The sequence below is a fragment of the Coffea arabica genome, chromosome 7c, assembly GCF_036785885.1.
Source record: "Coffea arabica cultivar ET-39 chromosome 7c, Coffea Arabica ET-39 HiFi, whole genome shotgun sequence".
NCBI lineage: Eukaryota > Viridiplantae > Streptophyta > Magnoliopsida > Gentianales > Rubiaceae > Coffea > Coffea arabica.
The window spans coordinates 23,017,952-23,045,278 of record NC_092322.1 but is presented as its reverse complement, the minus strand read 5'-3'; the positions used below and the strand labels follow the sequence as shown (position 1 = coordinate 23,045,278).

The window sequence follows — 27,327 nt, the reverse complement described above, 5'->3', positions numbered from 1 at the left end:
GCTACCCAATCGTCTCCGCTCGTCATCCACAGCGACCACCACTCGGTCAGGATAAGAGTAGGTCTTCCAGCAATCGCAGCGTCGGATCTTGCGCGCTGGGGACCACCGCTGTACCGGCCCACCGGGAACATCCTGGTATGTAATCACGCGAGAGACGGGCCACCCCAGATAGGGCTCGCTAGCAGGAGCGTCCGAAGGTATCTCAGTAGGTACGGGCTGAGATGGCCCCGCACCCCCGGAAGCGTCAGCATCCGCCATCACCTAAGTTTGCAAATAACATTGCAAAAGTAAGTACGCAACACGAAGAAAACAAGGCTAAAAGCTAAGCTCAAGGATAAAACCCTAGCCTATCGTATCAAGCACTCAAGCTACCTAGATCAATTCATAACCTAGGCTCTGATACCACCTGTGACGACCCCACCTCCCCCTAAGGCGTACCAAAGGGTTCGGCGGACCGCCTGCCCAACTCTCGCCAGGACTCACTCACTATCTCAATCGAGTCATGTACACACATCCATGAACCATAAATAACATTCACAATTCAAACTTATAATTTACATTGATAGGAATCGAGGTACAAAGTCTCAATACACCAAACTAGTTCAAAACGTATACAATCTAAGTACAACATGTTCCATTCGAGGAATAGTGCGAGTACAAGACCAAAAGTCGAAAATCAAAACAAAAGACTACACTAGTCTTTTACAAGTCTCTCGCGTCACTCGTACCCCTGTAAGGAAAACAAACTAACGGGGTGAGCCAAAACTCAGTGAAGTTCCCAAATATCAAATTGGTCGGCAACCAAGTTATAGCAAAATAAAAGTGAAATAGCGAGCAAACAAGTCAAATCAGGGAAATAGTACTTTAGCTAGCCAAGTAGTATTAGATTCACATTCACATATAAGGATACAGTACTCATATTACAGCTCCATTCCAGCTTGGTCAAGTGGTAGTTGACACTCCGTCAACTTTCAAATAATATCAAGTCCAAATAAACTCCACTACACGCCAATTCCCGTCCACCGATAAACCCCCTATTCCGGGCCCGCACGCCATACAAAACATGGGTGGTAATACTCGAGTATACCGTTTAGTCGAGGAGATAACACTCCACTCGACATTACAAGTGACCCAGGGTTTGTTATCTAATCGATCAGGCCCTTGCCGGCTCGACTCGATTAACTAGCCACAGGGTTTCTGGAATTCCAGGCAAAACATATTTCAAGTACATGTACAACAAGTCAAGTACGATCAATAGTAAGAACAAGTCATATTAGGGCAAGTGCGGTAAATTACACCCTTGTCCTATCATTCATTTTCATGTAATCATACAAGTCAAGTAAGGAACACATGTATCAAGTACAATCGGATATTTGGAAGCACTCACCACAATAGTGCTTCTAGTTCTCGCGTCGAGGTGGTACTCCGGGTTTGGAGTCCAAATTTGCGATAAAATTTCAGTTTGAGAACTTTGAAACACGAGTAGGATTCGAAACTTAAACGTTCCGTTCATTAAGAATCGACCAATTGAAATTCATTTGAAAGACACTCGTGAAACATTTGCTCGCTTTTCAAATCATAAGGTTTTGTAACATAGATGCTTGGAAATAACACTTGAGTTGAAAGCTCAAGAAAATTCAAGTTTACATTGGCCATTAGGCTTTTCCTCAAGGGTACAAGTTCGGCCATGTCCTAACGTATAACTCTCGACAAATAAGTAGCAAAGGTACTTGCTAGTTCAAGTGATAATCACTTAACCTAAACTCAAGTCGCAAATATAGTTTTCTAGTTCTCGAGTAAAAATTCGGGCAGCATGCCCTTTGTGTTTACCTAATTTTCCAGCCATTTAGGCTTCATTATTTTTCCTCAACCAAAACCCAACATCATACATATCAGCAATTCAAGTCAAAAGCCGTTCCATAGGCTTACAATATCATAAGAATAAGAATTACAATAATAGCAAGTGCAGAAATACAATCTAGCACAAGACAGATTTGACGTATGAATGCGGAAATAACATATCCGAGGCTACGCTTATCGGATTGAGGCGCAACCTATGCCGTTTCGAAGCTAAGATATAGGGCTGCAATATTCATGAAGGTCACTTAGTCCAGTTCCTAATGTAACTTAGTGAAATCCTCAAATTACAGAATCAAAATCCAATTTGTCGGCTGATTAGCCGTCTTACACTGTAATGGTCATATCTCAGAGTACACAAGTCCGATTCAGGTGTTCTTAGAGGCATTTTAAAGCTAAGTCAGAGTACTACAACTTTCATGTTTTGGTTAAAAGCTAAATCAGTACGCATTCTAATGAAATAACGTAATAAACTGGACAAACTGAAGAAACGGACTGCTGAGGAAAAACTTAAAACAGTAAGGGTATTTTGGACTTTTCACGATCTACGTTGCTCCGATTGAGCTGAAATTTTGTAGGCACCTATAAAATACCATTCTCTACAACTTTTATTCTTTAACCTAAGGCCAATTCGGCATCTATGATAGGGTTACAAATTCGGACAGAATGTTGGGAAAAATTTTCCAGATTCTGGAATTTTTTGTAATCAATGGAACTTTCTCAATTTTCTTGTTCTAATCACTACCAAAACACCTTATACAACCTCAATTGCAACATACAAGCATCATACAACAAATTGGGCAGAAATTCCTCAAGCCCTAGTTCATCATATAAAAGGGAAAAACTTCCAAATTCGTCACACCCACTTGCATAATCATGAAATCAAGCCAAAACTTAAGCTAAAAACACATCTTAAAGCAAGATTCAAAGCAACAAAGATCATGATCAAATGTTGCTACCTCAAAAGCAAGGCTTGGTAGAGTGATCCTTCACCCCCTTTGATATTTCTTGGTTCCTCAAGCTTCCCAACTCACACTTAGTACTTTAATCGGTTTAGAATTGGATTTGTTACTTGGGTTGAAGCAAATCAAGAAGGAAATGGAGTGTTTTCCCTTAGTGTTTTTCTTCTCCTTCCTCTCGGCCAGCAGCAGCAAAATGAAGAGGAAAGTTGCTGAATTTTGGTGTTTAAATGGAAAGACTAAGTCTTGGTCAAGAAGCCTTAAGGTGGTGACAAGTGTCGCTACCACTACCTTCCATTTTTTTCTCTTTCTTTCCCTTACATTTCTAGCCTCATAATTTCGGTCAAACCAGCTGCAAATTAGAAAGATATTTTGTGCAAAAGTCAATAAGCTTGTTTGGTAAGAAAAATGGTGGTCAAGTGGTGCGTTCAATTGGTAGTGCGCGGGACCCGCCGGTTCGCGCCGTTTTTCTTAAAACTCACGTATTAGGGTTTTTACTTCCCATTCACTAACCTTATATCATTGCTCCTAGTCACATATTATTTCTCACTTAAAAGTCACTTTTAATCATCAAATTGATCCTTGGCCAGTACCGAAAATTCATCCCGGCGGAAAAATCGCGAAACCCTAATTTTGCTCAAATCTTGAAACCGAAGTGTAAAACCCTATTTTCTAGGTTCATCTGCACTTATTGTTGAACAATTGGGTAGTAGGGCTTTAATACATAATAATTTTCAAATAAAAGGCATTTTTGAGGAAAAATGTAGGAAATTTGCGGGTCCTACATTTTTGAGGAATATTAGGAGGTTGTTTGTGAAGAAAATATTAAAGTATATTTCTTCGGATTTGATTTAAAACTTTATTTTGTTTTAAAAGACTAGAAACCCTAATATTTTAGTCAAAAACCCTAGTTTACTTGTGACTAACCGATTTTCTTAAATCTCTCACATTTTAATTGAAACCCTAATTTTAATCACTGGAATTGTAAAATTCCTCACGTTTTCTTAAAAATTTCCTTTTATTTGAAAATTATTATTTATTAGAGCCCTACTATCCAATTATTCCATAATAAGTGCAAATGAGCCTAGAAATTAGGGTTTCACTCTTCGTTTTCAAGATTGGGGCAAATTAGGGTTTTCGCGATTTTTCGCCGGATGAATTTTCGGTACTGACCAAGGATCAATTTGGTGATTAAAAGTGACTTTTAAGTGAGAAATAATATGTGATTAGGAGCAATGAGATAATGTTAGTGAATGGGAAGTAAAAACCCTAGTACGTGTGTTTTTAAGAAAAACGGCGCGAACCGGCGGGTCCCGCGCATTACCGATTGAACCCACCAATTGACCACCACTTTCTTACCATACAAGTTTATTGATATTTGAGCAAAATATCCTCTTAATTGTCAGCTTGTTTGACCGAAAATTAGAGGCTAGAAATAGCAAGTAAAGAAAGAGAAAAATGAAAGGTGGAGGTGGTGAAACTTGTCGCCATCCTAGAGTTTCTTGGCCAAGTGAGCAACTAACCTTCTTAAACCAATTTTCTGCACTTTCCCTTCATTATTTCTGCTGCTGGCCGACCAAAAGAGAGAGAGAAAGGAAGAGCAAAAGAAAAATTCTTTCTTCTTGAATCTTAGCCAAACCAAGTGAGAAAATCAAATTTCCAAACCGATCAAAGTGCTAATTGTGAGTTGGGAAGCTAGGGGAACCAGAAATTTTCCAAGGAGGTTGATTATCACTCATCCAAGCTTGTCTTTGAGGTATGAAATCTGATCATGGTCTTTGATCTTTTGAATCTTGTGTAAATTAGCTTAGCAACTCAAATTTGGTGGTGAATAATGGATGCTATCATGTTTTGGAGGTTTTCCCCTTTTGATATTATGAACTAGGGTTTGAGGACTTGCTGCCAACTTGATGTATGATGCATATATGTTGTAATTAAGGTTATAAAAGAGGTTTTGGTAGTGATTAGAACAAGAAAATTGAGAAAGTTCCATTAAATACCAAAAAATTCCAGAATCTGGAAATTTTCCCCATCTTTCTGTCCGGTTTTGTAGCCCTATGTTAGACGCCGAATTGGCCTTAGATCAAAGCATGAAAGTTGTAGAGAATGGTATTTTATAGGTGCCTACAAACTTTCAACTCAATCGGAGCAACGTAGGTCGTGAAAAGTCCAAAATACCCTTACTGTTTTAAGTTTTTCCCCAGTAGTCCGTTTGGTCAGTTTATCCAGTTTATCACGTTTTTCCACTAGGATCCGTACTGATTTAACTTTTTACCGAAACATGAAAATTGTAGTATTCTGACTTAGCTTTCAAACGCCTCTAAGAACACCTGAATCGGACTTTTGTAACCTGAGATATGACCATTACAGTACAATGCGGTTAGACAGCCGACGAGTAGGATTTTGGTTCTGTAATTTGAGGATTTGACTAAGTTGCATTAGAAACTGGACTAAGTGATTTTCATGAACATTGTAACCCTGTGTCTCAGCTTCGAAACGGCATAAGTTGCGCCTCAATCCGATAAGCATAGTCTCGGATATGTTATTTCCGCATCCACACGTCAAATCTGTCTTGTGCTAGATTGTATTTCTGCACTTGTTATTATTGTGATTCTTATTCTTATGATATGATGAGCCTATGGAACGGCTTTTGACTTGAATTATGATATGTGTGACTTTGGGTTGTGGCTGAGGAAAAATAATGAAGCCTAAATGGCTGGAAAATTAGGTAAACACAAAGGGCATGCTGCCCAAATTTACGCTCAAGGACTATAGAAATATCCTTGCGACTTGGGTCGAGTTGAGACGACTAGTACTTGAACCATCTAGGGTACTTGAGTATTCTTGTTCCGAGGTATATAAGGAAGGACTTGGCCGAACTTGTACCCTTGAGAAATGAAATAATGACTATTTGGAATATGTTTCTCTTGTACTTTCGACTCGCATGGCATTTTCAAGTATAAATGTTACAAAGTTTTACCATTTAAAAAACAAACAAGTGTTTCACGACTACTATCCGAGTGAATTTCAATTTCTTGATTTTATTGAACGAAACGTCTAAGTTTCGAATCTTAGTCATGTTTCAAAGTTCTCAAACTGAGTTTTATCGCAGATTTGGACTCCGAACCCGGAGTATAATCTGAAAGTGACCAGTAAAGGCACTATATCTTTTGGTGAGTGTTTTCAAATACCGAATTGAACTTGATACTTGTACCTGATACGTGACCAATATGATTACATGCCACATGCGTGAATTGTTAGGGCAGGTGTGTACTTTATCACACTAGCCCTTTGAGTGGTGACTTGCTTGAAATGTTTTCATGAATACTTGCTTGCACGTGTTAATCACTAGGCAGGAGAGTGTACTACACCTTAAGGGTGGAAAGGACTCTTAACCTGACCTGGTAATCTCTTGTTGGACGCAACGTCGTTGGATGAATTTCTCGACCAGTCCCAGGTATACTCGAGTATTACCACCCGTGTTTCTTGAGGATTTTGGGCCCAGCTAGGGGTTTGAACGGTGGACGGAGAGTCGTGTAAGTGGTGGTCTACTGGATTGGTTACTTACTTGAAAGTTGACGGAGTGTCAACTACTACGTGATCAAGCTTCTGGTAATGCAATGGGAATTTGGCTCCTGAGAGTCATCCGTATCCTTATACCTTGGAGTGATTATTGTTTATTGGATTATTGTTTCTTTTGAAAAACTTCTACACTCGCTCATTTTAAGATTGCTACTTGACGTGTTATTGCTCACATTTATGAACTCTTCATGCTCGTTACTTTGCTATATCGAAAACTTGTACTTATAAATAATGGTCAATTTGCTATTTGAAACCTCACTGGGCTTTTAGCTCATTCCACTCCATTTGTTTTCCTTTCAGGGGTACGAGCGAGGTGTGAGATATGTAAAGTCTAGCATAGACTAGTTGTTTGATTTTTGACTTGTACTCGCGCTATTCCTCGAATGGAACATGTTGTACTTGGATTGTATACGTTTTGAACTAGTTTGGTGTATTGAGACTTTGTACCTCGATTTCTATCAATGTAAATTATAAGTTTGAATTGTGAATGTTATTTATGGTTCATGGATGTGTGTACATGACTCGATTGAGATAGTGAGTGAGTCCTAGCGAAAGCTGGGCAGGCGGTCCGCCGAACCCTTTGGTACGCCTTAGGGGGAGGTGGGATCGTCACAGGTGGTATCAGAGCCTAGGTTATGAATTGATCTAGGTAGCTTGAGCGCTTGATACGATAGGCTAGGGTTTTATCCTTGAGCTTAGCCTTTAGCCTTGTTTTTTTCGTGTTGCGTACTTACTTTTGCAATGTTATTTGCAAACTTAGGTGATGGCGGATGTTGACGCTTCCGAGGGTGCGAGACCGTCTCAGCCCGTACCTACTGAGATACCTTCGAACGCTCCTGCTGGCCAGCCCTATCTGGAGGGGCCCGTCTCTCGCGTGATTACATACCAGGATGTTCCCGGTGGGCCGGTACAGCGGTGGTCCCCAGCGCGCAAGATCCGACGCTGCGATTGCTGGAAGACCTACTCTTATCCTGACCGAGTGGTGCTCGCTGTGGATGACGAGCGGAGACGATTGGGTAACACCAATCGTAGGTGCTATACAGAGATAGAGCGTCTTCGAGCTACACTCCGAGACCAGGGAGTCCGGATCCGAGAGTTGGAGGCCTCGGTTCTGGAGGAGCAGCAGCGGACCGATGCTTTCCGCGAGCAGGCTCAGGCGGCGACTGGACGTCTGATGCAAGTAGTTGGAGATGTACGAGATCGGACTGGCCGTATTCTGATCGAGTGTGAGGCGTTAGTAGACGATGTGCTCCAGGACTTGGCCAGTGATGGCCAAGCGCCTGTGGCTCCTGCCGCTCCCGGTGCTCCTGAGGAGGATCCAGAGGAGGACCCGGAGGAGAAGTTGAGTGCATCCTCAGAGTCAGTTGGGTCGGCGTCTAGCCAGACCACTTGTTAGGATCAGGGTTTGAGGAGTTTTTGTGAGATAGTTAGGAACATAGTGGGTCGACACGTCTCCTTTTGTTTTTGCTTTTGACGTGTCATGGTGGTTGTAAATACTTTTTGTTCTATGTTCCTTGGCTGTGATAGCCTTTGACTATGTGACTTGCTGGCCTGTATATATGACTTGTTTGATATGTAAATAAAGTGCTTGTTTCTTACGTGTTTATTCGCCTCTAGTTATATTGTTGCAACGCGATATATGAGTCGTACCTTACCCTGTTGATATGTTTCTAGTTGGTTAACATTCAACATGGAAGATAAGAAAAGTAGGACCAAGAAAGCTAATCGAGAACGCGGTTCTAGGCGGCGCCGTGAAGGTGAACAAGTACAAGAACCGGTGCCCGAACGGAGAGAGGAAAGGGAGGCAGCGGTTGAGCAGCAACCTGAACCCCAGACTGCCGGGGGAGATCAGGTGGCCACTGCCATCCAACAGATGACTAACATTTTAGCCCGATTGGTGGAACAACAGGGTCAAGCCCCTGTAAACCAACCTAGAGACCCTAATATGGGGCAGGATAGAGCCTTGGAGAGATTCCAAAAGTTCTCCCCACCCAAGTTTTTAGGAGGGCCAGATCCGTATGAGGCTGAGAAATGGCTGGAGGCCATGATAAATATTTTTGCTGCCCTAAACTATACCGAGGAGAGACAAGTCCAATTTGCCGTTTTCCAGTTTGAGGGGCCAGCTAGGGCTTGGTGGAATGTAGTGAGAGCCAAGTAGGAAAGAGAGGGAACTGCATGGACATGGCTAAACTTTGTGCGGGACTTTAATGAAAAATACCTTTCACCCATCGTCCAGGAAAAGCGAGAGGACGATTTCATCAAACTCCGCCAGGGAATGATGAGTGTAACTGAATATGAGACTCAGTTTACAAAGTTGTCCAAATTTGCTCCCGAACTGATAGCTACGGAGCCGAGAAAAGTACGGAGGTTTATACAAGGACTGAATGTGGAATTACAAGAACCCTTAGCAGCGGTCCAAATTAATACTTTCACGGAGGTTCTGGAGAAGGCCTTGAGGATAGAGACTGCTAGGACGCAAGTGAGGAATTTCCATGCTAAGCGGAAAGGGGCACCTAGTGGAGCCCAAGGGTCGGTACGAGGCGAGCGGAGCATGCCTCTTGCAAAATCCGATCGTGGAGCTGGAGGTGGACGATTTTCGAACACGTTTAGGGGTAGTGCTCCGAAAGGAAATGCCCAGAGGGGAGGCCAAGGTGGTAGGGGTTAAGGTAGAGGTTTTACTCAGGGAGGCCAAACCTCCACTCCCCGAGTGACATGTGGGTATTGTGGGAAATCGAACCACACTGAGGACGAGTGCTGGAGAAAGGCTCGGAAGTGCCTGAGGTGCGGAAGTGCGGATCATCAGATGGTCAATTGTCCGCTGATCAGTGACACCCAGTCGACTGCCAGGTCAAACCCAAAGCCGACTACTGCTGGAGGGGCCAGGTCGAGGTTACCGGCCAGAGTGTACTCGCTGGATCAAACAACTGTGCCTGAACCAATCAAGGTGGTAGAATGTATAATCCCTGTTTTCCACCGATTAGCTAGAATTTTGATAGACCCCGGTGCTACTCACTCTTTTGTTAATCCTGCATTTATGCTTGGAATTGATGTGAAAGTTGAAAGATTACCTTATGACTTAGAGGTAAGAACACCTACGGGTAATCAATCTAGCTTGCGAATGAGGTGTATAGGAATTGTGATATTTGGGTTGACGAACGGAAATTGGTAGTTGACCTCATTAGTCTAGCCATCAAGGGGTATGATGTCATTCTAGGGATGGATTGGCTAGCACATTATCATGCTCGAGTAGACTGTAGGATGAAAGTGGTCGAATTTTGTATACCGGGGGAGGCAACTCTAAAGTTGGACGTGAGGGGTATGATAGCTTCTTCTGCGCTTATCTCGGGCATAAGGGCTAGGAAATTGCTTAGTCGCAGGGCACGTGGTTATCTTGCTTTTCTAATTAATATTCCGGGAGAAAAGATTAAGTTGGAAGATATGCCAGTAATTAGTGAATACCCGGATGTATTTCCGGAGGAATTGGAGTCTCTGCCACCTGAAAGGGACATTGAATTTAATGTTGATTTAGTACCCGAAACCACTCCCATCTCTAAAACTCCTTATCGTATGGCACCTGCTGAGATTAAGGAGTTGAAGGTGCAATTGCAGGATTTGCTAGAACAAGGGTTCATACATGAGAGCGAGTCCCCGTGGGGAGCTCCAGTATTATTTGTTAAAAAGAAAGACGGAAGTTTGAGGTTGTGTATTGACTACCGAGGGCCGAATGCAGTAACTATTAAGAATAAATACCCTTTGCCTCACATCGATGAATTATTTGATCAGCTACAAGGGGCTGTAGTGTTTTCTAAGTTGGACCTGCGACAAAGGTATTATCAATTGAGAATTAGAAAGGAAGATGTGCCAAAAACGGCGTTTAACACTCGATATGGGCATTTTGAGTTCGCAGTGATGCCTTTTGGTTTAACTAACGCCCCAGCAGCATTCATGGATTTGATGCATCGAGTGTTCAAACCTTACTTGGATAAGTTTATAGTGGTGTTCATTGATGATATCTTAGTGTATTCGAGGTCAAGGGAGGAGCATGAACAACATTTGCGGATAGTATTGCAAACCCTAAGAGAGCACCAACTGTTCGCTAAGTTCAGTAAGTGTGAATTTTGGTTGAAAAAAATGGCGTTCCTAGGTCATGTAATCTCAAAAGATGGCCTTGCTGTAGACCCAGCGAAAGTGGAAGCTGTGGCCAAATGGAAACGGCCAGAAAATCCCACAGATGTGCGAAGTTTTCTAGGCTTAGCAGGGTACTACCGCAGATTTATAAAGAATTTCTCGAGAATTGCAGGACCCTTGACTAACTTGACCAAGAAACAAGGGAAGTATATTTGGGATGCCAAGTGTGAAGGTAGTTTCCAAGAGCTTAAGAAACAATTGACTATGGCTCCAGTTTTAGCTTTACCCAATGGGAACGATAGCTATACGGTTTATACCGATGCTTCAAAAGAAGGGCTAGGGTGTGTATTGATGCAGAATAGGAATGTGATTGCTTATGCGTCCCGAAAGTTAAAACCTCATGAGCAGAATTATCCGACCCATGATTTGGAGCTTGCAGCTGTAGTGTTCGCTTTGAAGAAATGGCGACATTATCTCTATGGTGTAACTTTCGAGATTTATACGAATCATAAGAGGCTTAAGTATCTGTTTTCTCAGAAGGAGTTAAATCTAAAACAACGTCGGTGGGTAGAGTTCTTAGAGGATTATGACTGTACAATTAACTACCATCTTGGAAAGGTCAACGTTGTAGCAGATGCTTTAAGCCGAAAAACTCAACTAGCAAGTTCCATAGTGAGAGAGTGGAGCCTGTTGGAAGATGTTTGTGAGTGGAAATCTCGTTTGGAACCGAAGAGGGTGATTTTTGAAAATATTGAGATAAAGTTGGCATTGGTGGAGCGGATCAAAGAGGGCCAAGGGAAGGATCCAATAGTGCAGAAATGGGTAGAAAGAGTGAAGAAATGGGAGTTACCTAATTTTAATCTAAGCCCTGATGGAATTTTAAAGTTTCGAAATCGTGTCGTGATACCTAGGGATGAGGAATTGAAAAGGGAGATTTTGGAGGAATCACATTGCTCTAGGTATACGGTGCACCCAGGGAATAATAAGATGTATCGAGATCTTAGAAGTCTATATTGGTGGGAAAATATGAAGGCGGAGATTGCCCAGTTTGTACAAAAATGTCTTACGTGTCAACAGGTAAAAGCTGATCATCAAAAGCCATCAGGTTTGTTATAGCCGTTAGAGATCCCTGAATGGAAATGGGAGCATATAACGATGAATTTTGTGTCAGGATTGCCACGAACACAAAAGGGGCATGATGCAATTTGGGTGATAGTGGACAGATTAACTAAGACTGCACATTTCCTGCCGGTGAACATGAAATATCCTTTGGAGAAACTTGCTAAACTCTATATGGATGAGGTAGTAAGACTACATGGGGTACCAGTGAGTATTGTATCGGATAGAGACCCCAGGTTTGTATCCCGATTTTGGCAGAAATTGCAAGAGGCTCTAGGGACTAAATTGAGCTATAGTACAGCGTATCATCCGCAAACTGATGGACAATCTGAAAGAACCATCCAAACTCTTGAGGATATATTGAGAGCCTGTATTGTGAATTTTAAAGGAAGTTGGAGCCAATACTTAACTTTGGTTGAGTTCGCGTATAACAATAGTTATCATTCCTCTATTCAAATGGCCCCATATGAAGCATTGTATGGACGAAGATGTCGATCTCCAATCCATTGGGAAGAAATAGGAGAGAGAAAAATTATAGATCCGACCACGATACCATGGGTTGAGGAAGCGTATGAGAAAGTAAAAGTGATCCGCCAGAGGCTTCAAACAGCCCAAAGCCGTCAGAAAAGCTATGCCGATCATAGGAGGAAAGACTTGGAGTTTGAAATAGGGGATAAGGTGTTTCTTCGGATTACACCATTAAAAGGAAAGATCAGAGCAGGAAAAGGGAAAAAATTGCAACCACGATATATAGGACCTTTCAATGTACTTCAGCGAATAGGAAAAGTGGCTTATCGACTTGAGCTACCAGCTAGTTTGTCTAGGATCCACGACGTTTTCCATGTTTCTTTGCTTAAGAAATACCATCCGGATCCAATTCACATTTTGCCACCTGAAGATGTTGAACTTGACGAGTCCCTAACCTATGAAGAACGACCTATTCAAATATTGGATCGAAAGGTGAAGGACCTGAGAACCAAGTAGATTCCTTTAGTAAAGGTTATATGGAAGCATCATGAAGTGGAAGAAGCAACTTGGGAGCTAGAAAAGGACATGCAAAAGAAATATCCTGACCTGTTCACGACGAAAGGTATGAATTTCGAGGTCGAAATTCTTTTAAGGGAGAGAGGGTGTGAGGACCCACAAATTTCCTATATTTTTCCTCAAAAATACCTTTTATTTGAAAATTATTATGTATTAAAACCCTACTATCCAATTGTTCAACAATAAGTGCAGATGAACCTAGAAAATAGGATTTTACACTTCGGTTTCAAGATTTGAGCAAAATTAGGGTTTCGCGATTTTTTCGCCGGATGACTTTTCGGTACTGGCCAAGGATCAATTTGATGATTAAAAGTAACTTTTAAGTGAGAAATAATATGTGACTAGGAGCAATGATATAAGGTTAGTGAATGGGAAGTAAAAACCCTAGTACGTGAGTTTTTAAGAAAAACGGCGCGAACCGGCGGGTCCCGCGCACTACCTATTGAACGCACCACTTGACCACCATTTTTTTTACCAAACAAGCTTATTGACTTTTGCACAAAATATCTTCCTAATTTGCAGCTGGTTTGACCGAAATTATGAGGCTAGAAATGTAAGGGAAAGAAAGAAAAAATGGAAGATAGTGGTGGCACCTTAAGGCTTCTTGACCAAGACTTAGTCTTTCCATTTAAACACCAAAATTCAGCAACTTTCCTCTTCATTTTTGCTGCTGCTGGCCGAGAGGAAGGAGAAGAAAAACACTAAGGGAAAACACTCCATTTCCTTCTTGATTTGCTTCAACCCAAGTAACAAATCCAATTCTAAACCGATTAAAGTACTAAGTGTGAGTTGGGAAGCTTGAGGAACCAAGAAATATCAAAGGGGGTGAAGGATCACTCTACCAAGCCTTGCTTTTGAGGTACCAACATTTGATCATGATCTTTGTTGCTTTGAATCTTGCTTTAAGATGTGTTTTTAGCTTAAGTTTTGGCTTGATTTCATGATTATGCAAGTGGGTGTGATGAATTTGGAAGTTTTCCCCTTTTATATGATGAAATAGGGCTTGAGGAATTTCTGCCCAATTTGTTGTATGATGCTTGTATGTTGCAATTGAGGTTGTATAAGGTGTTTTGGTAGTTATTAGAACAAGAAAATTGAGAAAGTTCCATTGATTACAAAAAATTCCAGAATCTGGAAAATTTTTCCCAACATTCTGTCTGAATTTGTAACCCTATCATAGAGGCCGAATTGGCCTTCGGTTAAAGAATGAAAGTTGTAGAGAATGATATTTTATAGGTGCCTACAAAATTTCAGCTCAATCGGAGCAACGTAGGTCGTGAAAAGTCCAAAATACCCTTACTGTTTTAAGTTTTTCCTCAGTAGTCCGTTTCTTCAGTTTGTCCAGTTTATTACGTTTTTTCACTAGAATGCGTACTGATTTAGCTTTTAACCAAAACATGAAAGTTGTAGTACTCTGACTTAGCTTTAAAATGCCTCTAAGAACACCTGAATCAGACTTGTGTACTCTGAGATATGACCATTACAGTGTAAGGCGGTTAATCAGCCGACAAATTGGATTTTGGTTCTGTAATTTAAGGATTTGACTAAGTTACATTAGGAACTGGACTAAGTGACCTTCATGAACATTGCAACCCTATATCTTAGTTTCGAAACGGCATAGGTTGCGCCTCAATCCGATAAGCGTAGCCTCGGATATGTTATTTCCGCATTCATACGTCAAATCTGTCTTGTGCTAAATTGTATTTCTGCACTTGCTATTATTGTAATTCTTATACTTATGATATTGTAAGCCTATGGAACGACTTTTGACTTGAATTGCTGATATGTATGATGTTGGGTTTTGGTTGAGGAAAAATAATGAAACCTAAATGGCTGAAAAATTAGGTAAACACAAAGGGCATGCTGCCCGAATTTTTACTCGAGAACTAGAAAACTATATTTGCGACTTGAGTATAGGTTAAGTGATTATCACTTGAACTAGCAAGTACCTCTGCTACTTATTTGTCGAGAGTTATACGTTAGGACATGGCCGAACTTGTACCCTTGAGGAAAAGCCTAATGACCAATGTAAACTTGAATTTCCTTGAGCTTTCAACTCAAGTGTTATTTCCAAGCATCTATGTTACAAAACCTTATGATTTGAAAAGCGAGCAAATGTTTCACGAGTGTCTTTCAAATGAATTTCAATTGATCGATTCTTAATGAACGGAACGTTTAAGTTTCGAATCCTACTCGTGTTTCAAAGTTCTCAAACTGAAATTTTATCGCAGATTTGGACTCCAAATCCGGAGTACCACCTCGATGCGAGAACTAGAAGCACTATTGTGGTGAGTGCTTCCAAATATCCAATTGTACTTGATACATGTGTTCCTTACTTGACTTATATGATTACATGAAAATGAATGATAGGGCAAGGGTGTACTTTACCGCACTTGCCCTAATATGACTTGTTCTTGCTATTGATCGTACTTGACTTGTTGTACATGTACTTGAAATATGTTTTGCCTGGAATTCCAGAAACCCTGTGGCTAGTTAATCGAGTCGAGCCAGCAAGGGCCTGGTCGATTAGATAACAAACCCTGGATCACTTGTAATGTCGAGTGGAGTGTTATCTAAATTGCTAAAGCTAAATTTGTATAAGTAATTCAAGGAAATATTAAGCTAAAATAGTTTATGTTAATATAAATATTAAAGTCAAATATATTAAATTATTACCATAATACTGCAATATAGAACTTGAAACAATAGATATTAAATATCTCTAAAAATTTAAACATAAAAACAATTTTTTAAAAAATAAACCACTTAATTAATATCAAGTTTAAGGTGGCAACTGGCAAGGACCTAATATCAAGGTTTTCATGGGGGATTTTTGGGGGGAGGGGCGGTGGGACTTGAGGGTCGAGAACTTAATATATATACAATTTATCAAAAAAAAAAATAGCTGTCCAAATTAAATTCTTCAAACTTTTGGCGGGTAATTTCCCTTGTCACACTCCCCCCCCCCCCCACAACAAACCCTTAGTTTTGTCAAGTCGATCCAATAATTGGCTATACTTAAATTTCTAGAAAGAGGAACTTTCACATTTGTAAATTTAGTGTGTTTTAGTTAACATTTTAAAGTTGGTATATTAGTTAATATTCTAGATTTGTTACTCAAAAAAGGTAAATTAGAAACGAAAGAAACTTTTTATATAGCTGTAAAACAAACATAATGTCCATATATTTCTTTTCTTTTGATTAGGGAAAAGATAAGATTGACTGAAAGAGATCGTTCTCTTGATAAAAAGTTTACACAAACTTTCACTAGTGCATTATTCTTCATTTGTTTGGCGGGTATCGGGTTGGGGGGAGGGGGAGGGGAAAAGAAAATGGGTTAATTACATTTACCTCTCCTGAGGTTTGATCATATTACCAATCAATCCCTGTAATTTATCCAAATAACGGTCTCACCCTTTGAATGATCAAACATTTAACAAAAACCCCCTTAATGCCGAAAATGCCCTTATTGAGGCCATGTTGCATTAAAAAAAGAACATATTTTTATTTTATTAACCCTGAAGCAATCCAAAAAAAATAGAAAAAAATTTTTGCTTATTATTTTATAAAAATCATATCTTTGCTTCCATAAATAGTTTTGAATCAATAATTATTTTAAATCTTAAAAATGAATATTAAAAATTAGATAAATTGAAAGAAAAAAAAAAGAAGAAATTATTTTAATTCCTGGAGTATGGTTCAAATTGAGAAAAACATGCCTTGTGCTCTCCGCAACATGCCTTGAACCACAAATTCGAACCATACTTGAGGATTTAAAATAATTGCTTTTTTTTTATTTTTCTTTCAATTTATCTAATTTTTAATATTTATTTTTAAGATTTAAAATAATTATTGATTCAAAACTATTTATGGAAGCAAAGATATGATTTTTATAAAATAATAAGCAAAAACTTTTTTCTATTTTTTTGGATGCGGTTAATAAAATAAAAATATGTTCTTTTTTTAATGCAACATGTCCTCAATAAGGGCATTAAGGCATTAAGGGGATTTTTGTTAAATGTTTGATCATTCAAAGGGTGAGACCGTTATTTGGACAAATTATAGGGATTGATTGGTAATATGGTCAAACCTCAGGGGAGGTAAATGTAATTAACCCAAAGAAAATACAAATGCTTCCTTGCATGGTGTAAATAGAAAACACACACACACACACGTACGCGCGTGCACACACATAGATATATGTATCTATTATGTATGTATATAAGCATGTAGACAACTTAATGGTTTTGTTTGAAAAACCATACATGATATCTCGTGAAGTGTTACCTCATTCAACAGGTATAATCCATATGCTTCTTAAGAGACTAGGCATTTGGGTGGACAATATCAGAAAATTGTTACTATGCTGTAAGAACAAAAGAAAGCTGCAGATTTCTCGAATGCTAAATGTTGTTCAGTGGTTAATAATCATGTTTTAAAAAAAACTGATATCGCGTTCAACGATTTTTTTAAAAATATTTAAAGGACAAAAAAAAAAAAAAACCTTTACCATGGGGTCAATGGTAGGAAAAGCTCATGGAGCACTCCTGAACAAAACTAACGCGAAGCAAAAGTAGATACTATTAGATTTCTATACTTTATTTTATTACTAAGACTTATGTGCCCTGCCGATTGAAAAAGCTAACCCAAAAAGGAAAAAAAAAGCACTTTGTAGCTTGGAATTTATCATCATTTGTATTATTATTCATGTAAAATATATAGCTATTCCAAATTTATGCTAGTAGTCATATGGATGTTAACAGGTAGTTAATGGATAGTGAAGTTAGAAAGGAAAGGCTGCTAAAGGCTTCTCTCCAATAACTAATACTAGCATAACGTGGATGACAAAGGTTACTCTGCCTGAGGAAGTTAAATTAAAAACAAGGATTTTTCAAACTGCATAATTTGACAATCTGGGAATTAAAAAGTGAAAGGAGGAAAAACGGGATTAAAAGAAAAAAGAAATAACCTGTGGTTGGTTTCCTGAACAGAAAGATCCTATTATAATGCGATTCAATTTGGCACAAGGGAAATTGAGGTTTACTTTGTATAGGATCCAGACCATAACTAGTACCCATAGAACTCAATGGTGCCATAATGCAAAATACGATTTTTTTTTTTTTTTTGTCAGGGTAAATCTAATGCAAATAACATCAGATGCTTTGTGCCCACCTATCATATTGGGCATTTCTATTGAATGCACTAAAGGGAAAAACTTAACATAATGCCAAATTTCTGCATGTGCTTTGTGCGAAAAAAAGGAAAAGACAAACGTTCAGACTTACCGTCACCGATTGCCAAATTAAGTCAATGTGCGTTATCTAAATAGCAGTAAACCTGACATGAAGATAGAACAAAATTAGAAAAGGGACAAGAAAAGTTTCAGTCACAAGGATCCTTTACAAGCTCACCATGAAATTGCTATTTGTCTAATTCCTCTCCAACTATAATCCCTGCAAAAAGATTGGCTAAACACACAGTCCTCTGTGATATTTTGCTATTCATTTCATTATCAACCGAGGAAACTAAAGGGTATGAAGAAACAAATACCATTAAAACCTAGATACCGACGGATTCATAAATTAGTCCTGCTTTTAGTCCACCTCCATATCAGAAATTGCTTCATTTAAGATCTTTTGAAGTTCCTTCAGTCTCTGTCTTGTTAATGCAACGCAATCCTGCAGTTGTGAACTTCGTCAGCAGTTTCTCATGGTGTAAGGAAAGAGGATGAATATGCAGGTGGGAGGGATAGCCATAATAAATGAGTAGAAAGCTAAACATTTTTCCATGCTACAGAAACATTATGGAATCTTATCACCCGTCTCAAGGTTACAAGGTGATGTAACCTAACCTGAATAGCTGACGTGTGGGCAAGAACTGGGCCACCTGGTTTGTAAAGAGAAACCAATTGACTGGAGGAATCCAACACCACAGTCACAAGTGTCTCCATTATGGACTCTTCCTCTGCTGTAGGATCTGCCAGGATGTAATTCTTGTGAAGTACGCAAGTTAAGGAAAATGGTATTGTAGCCAACTTGAGCTTCCTTTTTTCTTTATTGACTGGCTCCTTCTCCAACTTCCCTCCCCCATTATCCTCAGAAACAAGCACAATTCTTCCCTCGTCATTCAGAGAAACTACAGGAATTTGCACTGCAAGCAACGGAATTCACGTAAGCAAGCAGGTAGTATGTGAACCTCAAGAATTACATAGCACAATCTTCTGCTATTATGATGGAATACCAGGAGCCTCAGTTTTGCCATCCAATCTAACTACAGAGATGAATAATCTCGTCTTTTAGTGAACACCAGCTCTATAAAAACCGACTTTTGTGCATATCAGAAGGTGTGAAGATGAAGAGTAGGTAAGAGCAAAACAATTGCAGGAGATGGTGAAAACCTTCATCCCAAGGCTACTATATTTAAGGACCCTATTCTAGGTGAGCAAACAAAAAATATCAAGGAGAACCAGGACTTGGCAATAAAATGTATAAAATCTGACCAACACTGAGTGCGGGCAAGCTGGCTATATTTCAAGGAACAAAAGAATTAGGAGGATTAAAACCTACACATATGGCAGTGTCTATCATGATTAAACTAAATTCCTCACACAACCAAACCACCAATTGAAGTTGACAAACATGAAAGACAAAAAAAAAAAAAAAAAGTTGAGTGAACACATCAAGCAAGAGTAGTTTCCCATTATTACTCATTCAGATATTCTCTTGCGTCATTAATCTACTGGGCTGAAAAATTTTGATAAGTAATCAAGAGATAAACTTACAATGTGAAAAGGCAGCAACTGCAGAAAGCAATGCAGCATCAAAAAGGGAACCATCAGCATCCAAACAATATATGTCCTATGCCATCATAAGTCGGTAAAATAAGTAAGCGGTTATATCCACTGAAACCACAAGTCTGAGAAAACACTTCGTCAAGGAAATCACAACAAAGTTCAGTTCAACACAAAAGTAATTAAAGGGACTAAAAACAAAGGTTATGTAACAGTTGCAGCTCAAAATTCATTACCAAGTAAGCCATCCAAGCAGCTTTCCCACTGACCAAAGACAATTCTTTCAAATCAATCATGCCAGAACTATAAAATATTCAACCAAACAATCAGCAAAGACAAGAAAATAGATATCCAGAAACAGAATGCATGAAGATGTAAGAGGTATGGCACTCTGTATAAGGTAGAAAATGCAAAAGATTCTAATGTTAACAAAAGAAATGTTCAACAATGCACTGAAATATTAATCACCAAGTTTAATTGCTTGACTTTTTCCACAAATACCTAAGCTTGCAATTTACAGTGTATAAGACCTCTTGCAATCTCTAATGGATTACAAGAGAAAATGCATTTTTACCCTTGCAATTCAAAATCAATTATCCAATAGTACGTATAAACTAGGTTAAAATAGGAAGTAGTTCATCAATTAGAAAAGAAGTTGATTGCAGGTATGAAGGTGTTGGCATGACTTGCCTCAAAATAGTGTCAGATAACTGCTTTGCCACAACTGGAGCAGCGTCTGCTGGCCTCCCAGGCCGAACGATAGGAGAACATATTGGGGGCATATGAAAATCTATAGCTGTATAAAATTACATGTTTAAGTATTCAATTAACCATAAAAGATTAAGGATGATAAGAGGCTACAAGGAGAACCTATGCATCCCTCATCTGGTGACTCCACTGTAGGGGTCATAACCTCCAATTTAATGGCAGCCAACATGGTCTAAGCATCAAACAAGTGATATGTGTTAGATTCTACGTCAAAAACCTAAACTGCAAGAAAATAAAATGACATGATAGCACTGTGGCATAAGAACGTACTGTGCAGCCTATCTTTGTTAGTGCAGATCCATTTGCCGATGTAACAGCTCCTACAACAAAACCAATTGCAATTAGGTGAAAATAGTAATATCCGCAAATCTTAAAAAGCTTTACGCAAGTAAAACCTGGACTAACCAAGGGATATGATTGTATCTCTAGCTTTTCCAAGGGTCCTGCCATCAGGTCTAATAGATTTAAGCAGATGGCGCTCATGAAAACACAGAGGGAAAAGACGTCTAAAAGCATCCACCTCCATTTCTGAAGATAAATCAGAGCCACTGGCAGCAGCCATGCTGTTTCTAACCCGGCTGGTTGCCTGCAGAGAACCTCAGCCCTTAGGAAGCTGTTTACTTATATGAAAAGGGCCTACCTTTTCCATCTATCTGTAAGTAAAAAATGCACTAACAACAACACATTCTCCGAATAGGAAATAGAAAACCTAAAGGATTTCAAAGGTGACAAATTATCAGCAGTTGAGTGCTGGAAATAGAATCATAATCCGTTATGAAACTAGATTTATTTGGTTCTAAGGCAAAGATGAATAAAACAACAGACCGTTGAACAATCTTATAGAATCTTGATCAATAAGAACCAATCTTCTCATGTCAAAAGCGATAAAATTTTCTAAACTAGCAAAAGATCATGCATTTGGACAGATCTTAAGAAAGAAAATAATAGTGAAAAACACATGTTCAAATATTATTGCACTCATACCACTGCCTTCCACATGTCTAGCACTATTCTAATGACATGACTAGCTAGCATGCAAAAATTTCTTAAATCTCCAGCCTTGTGTATGATAATGGATAATATTTGTGAATACCAAAGCCTAAAGTTTTAGCTTGGCTTTCCAACAAGATGGACAGTGCAGGGGAAAAAAGAAAGTTAACCAAATTAGGACAGGTGATTATTGGAAAACAATGCCTTCAATGTCTAAGGAAACAAACACATCAAGTAGAAAAAGAAGCCCAGCAAAGAGTTCCAATGTATTTTTGACAAATAAAAAAAGAAAAATACATAGATATCAATAGTTGACAACTCTCTCCATCTCAATAGTGTATGATCTAGCCTATGGCTTTAACAAAGCATGTATTGTTATGAACAATTTTTTACGTTAACAGAAATCATCCTTATCCACTAAACTTTGAATATAAGCCTATATGTAAACTCATTTATAATTTTGTCATATTGAATTAAATCTTTTGTTTATCTTGGTTGCAGCAATTTTAAAAACTATATCTTCGTGTACAATCATTGTTAAATTCTAAGACAAAATGCCTTATGATGTAACAGTTCCTATGTTTCCAACTTTTCTAATGCTTATTACACCCCATTTCTAATGCTTATCTCTTCAGGAATAGACAAAAATTTAGACCATAATTAATCACCCCATTTCCTTCATGATGTCTTTACTTCCTTTTCTGTTTATTTGTTTCTAGATGTCGAATTCCTAATAGTTTTGGCTTTGGGATCTTGAATGTAATAGTGAAATTTTCACCAAAATATCTGTATCAGTCAAGCTTTTGGATTATTAATCACAGCAGAAATCAGGTTATGGTATTTTAAAGTCAAAAACAAATATCTCTATCTGTATAAAATCTTTAAACAGCTTTGCTGCAGCATTTCAGTTTTTCACACTTGCATTGCCATTTCAATTACAAATAAGCAGTGCACAATTTCATGGGAACACACTTACACAGGGAAACCCTGTTCTAGACTGTATTATATTTGGCTTCCTAGATGTGCTTAATCTAGTGTGAGATTTCTTAGCTCTGTTCTGATATTGCAGAAATTGCAGTTGTGGGGGAAAAACCTATAAAGGGAGAAAAAGAGAAAGATAAAAGGTGTAATTCAAAGTACAATCAACTGCACACTTTGGATAGCACTGGTGCTGAGAAAACTTTTGTGCAACTTCAAAGGCCAAATTGCTGCAGGACAAAATATTGTGAGAAAGAGGCTCTCTCTAATTTCCAGGCAAGACCTAACTGAGTTAAAAAATGAACTTATTTTTATTTACAAATTCCAACTTACAACTATAGGGAAAAAAATCTCCATCAAAATCTAAAGACAGTAACTTGATTGGGATGATGGAGACAATCCATCAATCTATCTATCTATATATATATATATATATATATATATATATATATATATATATATATATATATATATATATATATATATATATAGATAGATAGAAAGATTCCGTTATGAAACTGTTGGATTTACCAACTTTTGTCATACATACACAGAGAGAGAGAGAGAGAGAGAGGTGTAATTCAATGTGCAATCAACTACACACTTTGAACAACATTGGTGGATAAAAAACCTTTCTGTAACTTCCAAGGCCAAATTCCTGCAGGACAAAATATTGTGATGAAAGAGACCCTCCCAAGTTTCTAGGCAAGGCCTAACTGAGTTGAAAAATGAAGTTATTTTGATTTACAAATTCCAACATCCAAGATCCTTTATTTCCTAGTTCAACTCTAATGTTGCACAACTTGCAAGCACAGGGAAAAAGTCTCTGTCCAAATCTAAAGCCAGTTGATTGAGATCATGGACACAACAATCTATATATGTAGATAGAGATTATTTGCAATCAATTCAGGACTTGCCTTCATAAACAGAGACAAAAAATATTTTGTTCTTCTTGCAGCCAGCATACAGTGTCCAGAAAGAGAGAGACAGATTAGAGATTAATTCAAAGGGCAATCAACTACACTTTGAACAGGAATGCTACTTAGTAAACTTTTCTGCAACTTAGAAGGCCAAATTCACTAACTACACATAAATTCCATCACTCCTCCAGGGGAGCAAAACAATACTGAATTTCTGATGCAATGTAATCACCAAGTAGAAAGACATCAATCATATTAAAACAGATTTGCCTGCCAAGAGTCAAAGGGCAATCAACTACACACTTTAAACAGGAACCATACTTAGAAAGACAGATAAGACATGTAATTCAAAGGGCAATCAAGTACACATTTTGGACAGGAATGCTACTTAGATAACTTTTCAACAATTTAGAAGGCCAAATTCACTAACTACACACAACTTCCATCACTCCTCTAGTGGAGCAATGGTTCACGCCTTTGTTTTCCAGCCTTATGGATTTCCATAAATTGGTTGGCAAGTAGTGGAATTTGTCTAGTGCTCAATTAAATCAGTTGCTGAACCTGTGGCTAAAAGCAAGTGGTTTAGGCATCTGTTCTTACTTATTGTGTCTGTCCTATGAGAATGGAGAAATGACGAAGCAGCTGGAATTTGAATGGCAATGAATATCTACCAACAAGATTTGGCAACATACGACACATCCAAAAAAAACAAAGAGAGAGAAAGAGACGGTCATCATGCTGATGACTCTGTAACAATGAAAAGAAAGTGGACAATCACTTAGTACTAAAAGGCACAGAACTAAAAGGTGTTGAGGTGAGTCCCTCAACTTTGCCGAACCTTTCAAGTCTGAAGATTACACAAACCAAAACAACTATGCATATTACAATGAACCCTCTTCTGATGTATTTGTTTCACTTTGATTCAATCATTGTCTACTCCATACCTTGTACGCTTAAAAATAAATAGAATATGAATAGCACATGAACTAGAAAAACTCTGCATATTAGTAACACACAAGGCTGCTTTATTAACTATATCACCAAATCAAAGACTTAAAAAAAATCAGAACAAAGTATAAATAAATTCTGAGCTGCTTGAAATACCAACAAATAAAAGCCAAAAACAATAAAAAAACACAACCCAACTTAACAGTCAAATACTGACCTCCAAAAAACCACCACCAAGAAAAGAAAAAACTTGGGTCCAGAGGCACAAATAATACAACTTTAGAGAACAATTCAAAGCCTTGAAAAGCCAATCAAAAGTCAGTTGCATATTTCCACCAAAATTTGTTAGTTGCAGGATCATAAAAGCTTACAAAGAGGAAGCATTTGATACATATGAAAAATACTTATAAGCCACAAAATGAAGATACTTGGATTGAGATTATGTTGACAAAGAATAATATAAAAGACCCAGATTTTTCCTTATCCGACGCCATTCATAAGCATAACTTGCTTATTAACCACCAATCAAATTTGCTATTACCAAAAATCAAAATGTGATAAGAAATTTTCTATACAATCACAGATATTTTAGGAAAATACAATAAAGAGGGAGAGAACAGAAACCTGAAGAAATTATAAACCTCAGCTTGTGGATAACTCTGATGAACACCCTCAGTTGACTGGATTAGGAAAACAGGGACAAATTGAACTCCTACAAAACCATACAAACTAAACAACCAGAAACAAAATCAAGAAAGACCTTACTGGAATTTTCTAAACCAAAGAATTGCAGAAATTTTAGGAAAATATAATAAAGAGGGAGGGAACAGAAACCTGAAGAGATTATAAATCTCATCTCTTGGATAACTCTGATGAACACCCTCACTTGACTGAATTAGGAAAACAGGGACAAATTAACTCCTAGAAAACCAGAAGAGGAAAAAGCATGACTGACAAGTTACAAACTAAACAACCAGAGGAGAATCAAATACACAGAATTTAATAATTGCACACAAATATATTACTGTGGGGTTTACCGGACCTGCATTCAATTGTGTAAAAGAGATGAGGGGAAGGAAGGAAAAGCTGAAGTCTGCTACTAAGTGAAACCAATGGCAAACAAAAGAAAAAGAATAGAAGACTTCACCATTTACCACCCACTACCACTTCAACTCATTAAAAAACAATTAAAAACTGACACATGCCTACAAGAAGATATTGTGTGTACCGTGTTAGGTGACTGAATGACCAATAAAACGCCAGAAAATAAGCACTTCAAGGACCAAAAAGGGCCAGCAATCATCCCTACAAGGAGACAATTAGGATGGTGGTCTTTTGTTTTTTTTTTTTTTTTGTCAAATTTAAAATGGTGGTTAAGGTGAGGAATCTATGTTCGAGAACTTGAGAATGCAAGGGAAGCAGTGTGGTGATGAAACCGTCAGGGAGTTTTAGAGTTTTAGAAAGTCTGGTGGAGAAAACAATAATATTGAAGAAGCAGAAACCACGAATCGTTTTGCCACACCTCTTTCACATGGCATTTGTTGGCAAGATGAAAGAAGCTTAAACGACCAAAAAAGCAGTTAAATCCATCCAAAATACAAAATAACCGGATGGATGGCACTAATCAATCACAAGACAACAAGGGGACAATCAATTGAATTCAATTCCAATCTCAATTGCAAGCATCCATCTTTAGTATAGTAAGATATGACATTGTTTCATACTTTGGATTCATATATGCATCTAAATAGCATGCCAACTCGAGAGTACATGAAAAAGAAGTTAGAGGACAGTTCAAAGTAGCAAGTAACCAATTTAATTTCATTCCATAATCACAACTTAGAAAGATGCTTTCTTATGAATAATAGAGTAAATCAAGAAGTTAGAAGAAAATGCTAATTAAGAGTTTAAAGGGGGGGGGGGGGGGGGGGGGGGGAAGAAGTTGTCCTCTATCATGGCTACCCTTCTGATCATAGTTCTCAAGGCAGAAGTCCAGTAAAATCCTTACACATTCAAGGTATACACTAACTTATCGGCGTGCTTCACTTACGGTAGTAGCACTGTTAAACAATACTAAAACATATCCTACAAACTGTAGTTGGGGTCACAAGAAAGGTAAAGTGGAAGAACAGCAATTTTACACCGATACTACAATCAAAATCACAGTCAGACTAATATAAAAAAGAATTTTCTCCAATTAACATCCTTTACATAAGGATATGCTATAACTGCAAATGAGCATAACTAGTATTATTTTGCACTCAGAAAAAATATTTTGGGAACTGCATACAAAACAGTTGGGTCATTGTATCCATCTAAATAAGATTGACTAGATAACGCATCATTCTTGTCTAACCATCTTTCTTTTTCCCAGTTCAGCTCTTGTTCAGCAATTAATCTCCCAAAAAGTGGAAGCAAGAGTATAGTAAACATTAAACCCCTGAATCACAATGAACAGAATATGCATGTGCACGAGCCAAATGATAAATAATTTCACATAATTACAGCAGTAAATGGATAAACAACTTTCCTCATGAAATTTCCATGACAATTTATCAAATTTCAGTCAAAAAAAAAAGAAAGAAATCCATTTTTTACACAAGAAAAAAATTCACTAAACCTTGCAACTACATGTCCGCTACTCATCTACATTCTTAATTAAATCCCAATCACCATTTGCCAATTCCCTCTCCACCCAGCACCACTTACTTAACCCGCTATTTTCCTCACCTGCAACCACTCACCACTATACTTGCACCATAATCACCTCCTACCTCTCTTCCACCCCACACTCGAACCCACTGGAACTCTTTCTCTTGTACAAGACAAAGTCAGGTTGAAGGAGAAGATGATAAAGGCCATAACTGAACAATACCCAAAAAATTGGGAAGAAATTTTAGACAAAAATAAAATAAGGAGAAAAAGAAGAGACATGGAAAAAGGACCTCCTGTAGAGACTCGCTGGACAACTTCGGTTCAGCGTCGGACAGACGTGAATCGATCGACAGAGACAAGGGAAAATGTACTTTTGGTGTCTATATTTATAACAAAGGGTTTTTCAAATTTGACCCTCGCCATATTTTTTGTTTACTAATTCCCCCCTTTACTTATCTTGTACTTAAAATTTCAATCAAAATTTTTAGTTTTAATTTTTAGTTGAAGTATAATTTTACAAATAGATCACTCATTACTACTTTTTCTAACATTGTTTGTGAAAAAATTTGTGACAATATTTTATTAAATT

The 27,327-nt window shown here is 38.2% G+C and overlaps 1 protein-coding gene across 11 annotated transcripts; it reads right to left on the bottom strand.

Moving 5' to 3' along the window:
• Positions 1 to 528: 528 nt before the first annotated feature.
• Positions 529 to 27,109, bottom strand: LOC113697905 (uncharacterized). Of its 11 annotated transcripts, none has more exons than XR_003450050.2 (14): positions 27,029 to 27,109; positions 24,918 to 25,004; positions 24,708 to 24,812; positions 20,653 to 20,833; positions 20,518 to 20,567; positions 20,350 to 20,419; positions 20,170 to 20,275; positions 19,716 to 19,782; positions 19,471 to 19,546; positions 18,541 to 18,839; positions 18,240 to 18,367; positions 18,101 to 18,157; positions 17,975 to 18,026; positions 529 to 730 (listed from the first exon to the last, which is right to left on the bottom strand). XR_003450050.2 is itself a non-coding variant. In XM_072056607.1 (12 exons), the coding sequence occupies exons 4-11, from the start codon at positions 20,807 to 20,809 to the stop codon at positions 18,284 to 18,286; spliced, it is 909 nt and encodes a 302-aa protein (XP_071912708.1). In that variant the 5' UTR covers positions 20,810 to 20,833; positions 24,708 to 24,812; positions 24,918 to 25,004; positions 27,029 to 27,109; the 3' UTR covers positions 18,033 to 18,157; positions 18,240 to 18,283. The 11 variants fall into 11 exon arrangements, 5 of the variants coding, with proteins under 5 accessions (XP_071912708.1, XP_027073311.1, XP_027073312.1 ...); XR_003450047.2 differs by having other exon boundaries at positions 18,101 to 18,142; XR_011817415.1 differs by having other exon boundaries at positions 18,101 to 18,367.
• Between the last annotated feature and the right edge of the window lie 218 nt (positions 27,110 to 27,327).

Bases quoted from the DNA above. Each gene is read 5' to 3' on its own strand.
- LOC113697905 (XM_027217510.2), bottom strand. From the start codon at position 20,809: ATGGCTGCTGCCAGTGGCTCTGATTTATCTTCAGAAATGGAGGTGGAT. The intron at 20,568-20,652 runs GTTAGTCCAGGT...GTTTTGTTGTAG, and splicing joins AGATACAATCATATCCCTTG to GAGCTGTTACATCGGCAAAT. The intron at 19,547-19,715 runs GTAATGAATTTT...ATGATGGCATAG, and splicing joins CTGCTTGGATGGCTTACTTG to GACATATATTGTTTGGATGC.